General features: G+C 50.9%; 1 protein-coding gene across 1 annotated transcript; it reads right to left on the reverse strand.

Annotated features, from left to right (window-relative positions):
- Nucleotides 1-166: 166 nt before the first annotated feature.
- On the reverse strand, nt 167-7,945 carry LOC102454235 (vespryn-21-like). The gene is made up of 3 exons (XM_075914126.2): nt 7,789-7,945; nt 6,474-6,576; nt 167-5,222 (listed from the first exon to the last, which is right to left on the reverse strand). The coding sequence occupies exons 2-3, from the start codon at nt 6,547-6,549 to the stop codon at nt 4,720-4,722; spliced, it is 579 nt and encodes a 192-aa protein (XP_075770241.1). The 5' UTR covers nt 6,550-6,576; nt 7,789-7,945; the 3' UTR covers nt 167-4,719.

The raw sequence follows: 7,945 nt of genomic DNA on the forward strand, positions 1-7,945 counted from the left end.
GTTTCTCTTGCTCCTTATCTTCTTTGGTTGGCCATGCTCAGCTGGATTCAACTGATACATGTTTCCCCTTTTCCCTCCCTGTCTTGGGTCACCGTTTTACTTCAGAGGCTGGGCCGGCCAGACTCTGCTCTCAGGTTCGGAGGGTAACCAAGAAGACACAAATCGCTGAATGTGAATAGGTGCAAGTTTTATTAGATATTACAGAAAGAAAAGGCAAGAGAAGGCTTACAACATCCCTTTGGCTTGCTGGCGACTTCGGCTCATGGGCCATGTCTGAGAGGCATCTCTGTACAGTTCCAGATCCTTTGGGAAGTCCAAAGGGCATTGGCAACATTAAGCAATATATAGCCTGTGCACAGAGTCCTAAAAGCAGCAGCTAACTCTGTGCTAAAGCAGAAACCAAAACAGCACCTACCTGTGAGGAGTTTCCCACAGACAGGTTCTGGTTACTATGTGATGAGTTCCCCCATCTCTCCTATACACACACACACACACACATTAGGCACAGCCTGTCTCTCTAACAAGCTAGACACTGGGAATATCCCCTTCTAAGAGCAGGCCAAAGTCTGTTTTCTAGTTTGCAGACATGAGAATTGAGAAGATTCACTAACTTCTCCACATACAAGGGTTTTCCAACCACAACAGTCACCCATCTGCCCTTGTTGGATATGCCTGCTAGTCGGTTGTTGGATCTTCCCTTTCAGTGTTCTTGGTTCGTTGAGGCCCTTCACCCATATCTCTCAGGGTATGTCTACACTGCCACCCTAGTTTGAACTAGGGTGGCTAACGTAGGTATTCGAACTTGCAAATGAAGCCTGGGATTTAAATATCCCGGGCTTCATTTGCATGTTCCTGGGCGCCGCCATTTTTAAATGCCCCGTAGTTCGAACTATCTGCCCGCGGCTACACATGGCACGGACTAGGTAGTTCGAATTAAAGCTCCTAATTGGAACTACCGTTATTCCTCCTGCAAAGGATCCGTTCCTTCTTGTTACATCGAAATCAGGACCTGTGGGTCAAACCTGCTTATTCCCTTCCACTGATTGTTCTTACTAAACCCAATTTATAGCAAAGCAAGACTTGGTCGTTCTAGTACTACCTACCAATCACCGACATAAACTAAATCAACTAAAATACCTATTATGTCAAAATCTAGAATACATTTTGTGATGCCAAAATATTGCAAAAGTGCTTAATTAATAGTTTGGCTGGCTGTCTCTTGAATTTTGCTCTTATCAAAATATGGGATTTACTCGTACCAGGTTGTTTCTGGTCTTTTTGCCCTAGTCTCGCTGTCCTGCACAAGTTCTGAATAATTGGGTAGCACTCCTGACTTTGCCCCACCCATTCTGGCCTGGCCTGCATACATACATGTGTGCCCAGGCTAGAGTCAGACCTGGGATGGTGTGTTAGAGAGCCATACTTTGGACAAAGCCGGGACAAGGCCTAGCACTCCAGATGTTGTTCTGGTCACGGGAGGGCCATCCAGGTTTCCCCACAGATTTTTAGCTTGGTGGAGGAGGGATAGCTCAGTGATTTGTGCATTGGCCTGCTAAACCCAGGGTTGTGAGTTCAACCCTTGTGGAAACCATTTGGGGCAAAAATTCATCATGGATGGTACTTGGATCTGCTGAGAAGGCAGGGGTCTGGACTTGATAACCTTTCAAGGTCCTTTCCAGTTGTAGGAGATAGGCAATCTCCATTATTTTTCTTTTTTTTTTCTTTTCTTTTCGATTGTAAAACTAGGCAGTTCTGACCCAATATCTACCCCCTCAGACTTTATATCCCATCTTGGCAGCTCCTGGGATCAGAAGGCTGTTCGTAGGGATAGAAATGTAGCCATGTTAGTCTGGTGTAGCTGAAACAAAATACAGGACTATGTAGCACTTTAAAGACAAACAAGATGGTTTATGAGATGATGAACTTTCATGGGCCAGACCCACTTCCTCAGATCAAATTTTCTTCCACTATTTTCTTCCACTATTTGATCTGAGGAAGTGGGTCTGGCCCACGAAAGCTCATCATCTAATAAACCATCTTGTTCGTCTTTAAAGTGCTACATAGTCCTGTGTTTTGTTCCTAGGGAGATTTTGTGTGTTTTAGTAACTGTGCAGATTTTGCGTGTTTTAGTAATTGTGCAGCCACAACAATTTTTAGCAGTTAAAGAAATACTCCTTAGGGGCAGGGCCAGCATCCAGGGAGGTGTGGGACAGAGTGTGGGAGGTGTGGGGAGGTGTGGGACAGAATCCCCTCTAATGTTTTTCCATCCATGCACAGAATAAATTTTACTATCTGCACTGAGGCATGTGCCCCACCAGAAGGTACATATGTTCCTGGTTGTGGGCGCTTTGCCAATTAGCTGGGCGGCACATGAATTTCTCCTGGGGGGTGCCCAGGTGCTCAGCTTATAGGGAACGATGGCCGCAGGGCCTGGAACAATCTCCCGCCTCCACTCCGGGGAGTGAAGCCAAGCGGGCTGAGGCTGAGTTGCTCTGCTTTCTCCTGCTCCCACTGCTGCCGGGGAATATGGGCGCAGGCCCAATCCCACCTTTTGGCTCCTTTTCCTAATTGCTTACGAAAGCCACAGGATGTGCTAGGTCATCTGCCTTTATCCGGTATTCTTCATGTACCTTGGCCTTTCTCTCATACGCTGGATTGGTCAGCGAAAGGGGGGAAAAGCCAGGACTGGGGCTTTCAAGCATCTGCAGTATTTGAATGTGCTTTGGATTAAGAATAAATATGGTCATCAGCCAAACAGAGCACCAGTGTGTTAACCTCTTAAGAAAACCACATCAGGAAAAGATGTGCCCAGTCCCTGCTGCTGGCTCCAGCCTCCCTCTAGAGCAGTGGTCTCCAACCTTTTTACACCCAAGATCACTTTTTAAGTCTCAGAACAGGCGAAGATCTACTGCCCCGCCCCTTCCTTGAAGCCCCGCCTACATTACATGAGGGAATCTAATGTAAATGTACTGCGCAGGTGCGCAGTTCAGAGAGGGCTCAAGAGCCCCTGAGATCTACGGGTAGATCGCGATCTACTGGTTGGTGACCACGGCTCTAGTGATTCCCCAGGCGCCCTGGGCCCCATGGAGCCCCCTAAAACACAGGGTCCAGGGCACCTCTCCAAGCCATCCTGTGCACTGGACACCTCTCCCCAGGGTTCCTCAATACATGAGTCAGCTGAGCAGGAGAAAGAAGAGGGTTCTCAGAGGAGGGATTGTAGATTTTGTGTGTTTTAGTAATTGTGCAGCCACAACAATTTTTAGCAGTTAAAGAAATACTCCTCGGGCAGGGCCAGCAGCCAGTGTGCTCCCCCCACCCACCGCTCCTGGCCCCACTTCTGGGGAGGCCCCTGCCACCCTGTGCTGCTGCTTCTGGAACAGAGGCAGCTGTGCAGGGAGGCAGGCAGAGCCAGTCCGTGAGGGGAGCCAGTTTAAAAACAGGCTCCCTAATGCTGCTGCCTCTGATTCAGAGGCAGCAGCACCAGCTCCTGTCCATGGGTGGCTCGAGCTCCCATTGAACAGATGCTGCGCTAGCATCCCACCTGCCCCACCACACTCTGCTGCCTCTGAAGCGTGGGAGCGCGGCAGGTGGCCCCGCAGAACTGGCACGTGTGGAGGGCTGTTTCAAAGCTGATTTCCCATGTGTCCCAGCTCCCGCCAGCCCCCTCCCCCTCCATGCTGCTGCCTCACTATCAGAGGCAGCAGTGCAGGACAGGTGGGGCAGGCGGCTCCTCAGAATCCAGTGCTTGTGTTGAGCCAGCTTTAAAGCCGGCTCCCCATGGACACCGGCTCCCACCTCCCACCCTGGCTGCCTCTGATACAGAGGCAACAAGGGGGAGGGGAGTGTTGCATGTAGTCATTTGGCTTAACCGATAAAACGAGGTGTATCGTTTAATAGTTTAAACGACTATATGCTAACATCTGTATCTCAGGCCTGCTGGAGCATCTGTAACGGGGTTTCAACCAGGGCTGCCTGGAATCTGTGCACTTGTGTGGCTGCTCAGAAGGGATGTGGACGGATGATGCTTCCCGGGTGATGATTAACCAGTGCCATGGGGCAACTCCCCCGCCCAGGATCCTGCTTGGTCGATTAACCAGTCAAACGCTAGGTGAACCAAATGTTTAACTGGCCAACAGATTAATCAGGATTTTACCTTCCAACTGCTCAGCTGATCAGCAGAGCGCATACAGCTGGGTTTGGAGTTTCTTATGGTAGTGCACATAGGCACATGCTTTGGTGCACATAACAAAATGTATTCTGCACATGGATGGAAAAGATTAGAGGGGACATTATCCCCAACCAACTCCCCTCTCTGGGGATAAAAAACTTACGTTTGGATCGCGGTGTCTTCCACACAGTAAGATCGGTGGGGGCTGTCACCTGTCTACTCCAGCTACTCTTCTCACCCTGGTGGAGTGCCAGAATCATCGGGAGAGCACTCGGAGGTTAATTTATCATGTCTAAGCAGACGCAATAAGTCAACCACCAGTGGATCGATCGCTGCAGCCTCGATCCTTCATCTAATATAGAAAAAATTGAGCCACACCATTTTGGAGCCCAATTAAGAGCATCCACACAGGTGTGTGCTCCGGTTCAAATTAAATCAGGTGTTGGTGCAAAGCTTGTGTCTAGACAAGGCCACAGAGGCTAGGGCAGGCTGTGCAGAAAATGGCTAGAGGGATGCCTTTCCTGGGGTGGGAGGACAAGCCCCAGCGTGCTTCAGGGCAAGATTGTGAGGCTAACCCCAAAGCCCACATAAAAGAAAGGGAAAACGACTTCCTCGTTGAAGGAGGCCAACATCACAGTCATATGGTCACCTTCATAAAATCCAACCCACCCCTCTTCATAATCCAGACAAACCCCGATCTTCCCAGACCTCCCACACTCATTTGGGGGCACATCAGAAGAGCCGTCTGCGTCCCTCAAAGACCACCTGCACTCACGACACCAGATCCCCTCCTCCGGCTTACGCATGAGAGTTCCCTTCCTTTTCACTGACTCTATGGCCACCCCCACAGCCCACGGACGCATATCCCCAACATCCACCTCCCAGTAATGCCTCCCCGAGGTGAACCCCTGGGCGCCCAGCACGCAGCTTTCATGCTCAAATCTCTTGGGATTGGGAGGCACATTCTGGGAAAAGTCTCCCGCCATCACGGACTTCCTGTCCTCAGACAGGCTGAGATACTCTTCCGCCGTGTCCGGATCCAGAGTCACGTCCACTGGGTGGGAAGAGAGAGAAGCAGAGCATTAGAGTCCTGTAGAAAACTCCTGGGCAGAGCCCCGAGCACACGGAGCAGGGCCAACACAGCCACCACCTGGAGCCTCATGTGTCCCTTGTGGGCGTCTTGTGTGGACCTATTAGAGGCCCAACAAATGCAGCACTAGGCTGCCGCATCTTCTCTATTAGGGATGTGAATGATTGACTGGTTAAATCAGGGGCGGGCAATAATTTTTGATGGGGGGAGCACTCCTAGATTTTGGCAAGTGGTCTAACACTGAGCTCCTCCATGGGGGGGTGTGCGGAGTTTGGGACGGAGGCTGGGTGAAGAAGGGAGCTTGGGGTAGGAGACTGGGGAGCAGGAGAGGGTGTGGGGTCTGGGAGGGAGTTTAAGGGGAAATGGGGGTTGTGACCTGGGGCAGGGAATTGGGGTGCAGGGTCTGGGAGGGAGTAGGGGGTGCAGAGTGATTTTTGACCTAGGAGAAGGGTTCAGGGGTGCAGGATTGGGGAGGGAGTTTTGACCTGGGGTGGGATGTGTGGGTAGAGAATTTGGATGGTGACCTGGGGCAGGGGGCTGGGAAGTGGGAGGGGCTATGGTGCAAGAGGCAGGCTCTGGCTGGGAGTCACTTACCATTGGTGGCTCCCAGCCAGCAGCCCAGCAGGGTCCCTGAGGCAAGCTCCTTCCTGCATCAGCCCGAGGCTGCTCAAGGGGTTCCCTCCATGTGCCGCTCAGGGCCACGTATCCCTAGGGAGCAAGAGACTTCCCATGCTCCCCTGTCCCCAGGCCAATCATCACAGCTGGGAGCGGGGTCTGGAGGCAGGGTGAACACGCGAACTCTGTGGCCCCCCTCCCAGCACCATGCAGCGCCGAGAGGGAACTGCCAGCTGTTTTGAGCAGCTGGTGACTCCCTCTATGCGCTACGCACTGCTGGTGGCAGCGGTGGGGAAAGGAAACTTCACTCATTCCCCCGCCAGCCCCAGGCCAATTGGTCTGAGGACAGGGGGCTGCACACATGTGAGAAGTGAAGAAAAAAAGAAACCTCACTGACGTGGCCCCAGACTGAGAAGGAGAAAGAAGAGACATTCCCATCATTTCATTTGCACACCAGAGCCTTGGCGGGAGTGTGGGGGGGCGGGGAGGAGGTTGCCCAGTTTCGGGAGGGCACCAGCAAACTCAGCAGCACCTCCAGTGGCGGAGAGACAGGATCACAGCCAGGAGTGGTTGAGGCTTAGGGAGAGGATGGATTTTTACCTTTGTACTTCTCCTGAAGCTCTCTTCTTTCTGGCAGCGCCTCCCGGAGGAGTCTGGGAACACGAGAAGACGCCATCTCAGCCCGACACTTCCCTTCTTGAGGCTAGAGATAAAAACAAAGCAGCCGACTAAGCACCCGAACCTCTTCATGTCAAGGTTCAGTCTTAACAGCGATCGAAGCAGGGTCGCATTTTCTTTTCAGTCAACCCTTTCGGAGGAGAAAACGGAAAGCCCAAATGCCCAGGCCGTTCAAGTATTCGATCCTCTTCACAGGAAATAATAACACAAGAAAACAAAGTGAATCCCTGGGTTAAAAAGGATCAGCATTCAGAGAGTTCACACAGCCACCCTGAGCAAAAGGACCGTAATCTGTCAGACAAACCAAACAGCTGCTCTGTTCAAAGACTGGACGGTGGAGCGTAATTGTGGTGGTAAGGTGTGGGATGTTTGAATCACTGCTTTATTTGCGCTTTCGATGTGTCTAGTTTGCATCCCTCTGCCGATACCGGGGTATAGTGTGAACACACACATCCAGAATGCGAAGCGACTGTCTAGGAAGGAGTACGGCAGAAAGGGATCTAGGGGTTATAGTGGACCACAGGTTACATATGAGTCATCAGTGTGACGTTGTTGCAAAAAAGGCAAACATGATTCTAGGACGTATTAACCGATGTGCCGTGAGCAAGACACAAGAAGTCTTTCTTCTGCTCTACTCTGCACTGATTAGGCCTCAGCTGGAGAATTGTGTCCAGTTCTGGGCACCGCATTTCAAAAAAGATGTGGAGAAATTGGAGAGGGTCCAGAGGAAAGCAACAAAAATGATGAAAGGTCTAGAGAACATGAGCTATCAAGGCAGACTGAAAGAATTGGGCTTGTTTAGTTTGGAAAAGAGAAGATTGAGGGGACATGTTAGAGGTTTTCAGGTATCTAAAAGGGTGTCACAAGGAGGAGGGAGAAAATGTCTTCTTCCTGGCCTCTGAGGATAGAACAAGAAGCAAGGGGCTTAAATTGCAGCAAGGGAGGTTTAGGTTGGACATTAGGAAAAAGTTCCTAGCTGTCAGGGTAGTTAAACACTGGAATAAATTGCCCAGAGAGGTTGTGGAATCCTCATCTCTGGAGATATTTAAGAGCAGGTTAGATAAACGTCTATCAGGGATGGTCTAGACAGTATTTGGTCCTGCCAGGTGCCCTCCATTCCGAGGATTCTATGATGGAGCACTCCCAAGCCATAACAATGAGGCAAAACACACACACACACACACACACACACACACACACACACACACACACACACACCAAGCACCAGATCCCTTACCTCCACGCACAGGAGCTGCAGCTACCTCTCCAAATCTCCCTGACAGCCTTCTACAAGGTGTTGTCTTGCAACCAACTTATATACCTGCCTCACCCCGCACGCCTTCCCTGGTCCCAGCACTTTCCCAGATTGCAAAAGGAGTTATATGTCCCGTTCC

This window comes from Pelodiscus sinensis, chromosome 19, assembly GCF_052426305.1.
Source record: "Pelodiscus sinensis isolate ZL-2025 chromosome 19, ASM5242630v1, whole genome shotgun sequence".
Classification (NCBI taxonomy): Eukaryota; Metazoa; Chordata; order Testudines; family Trionychidae; genus Pelodiscus; species Pelodiscus sinensis.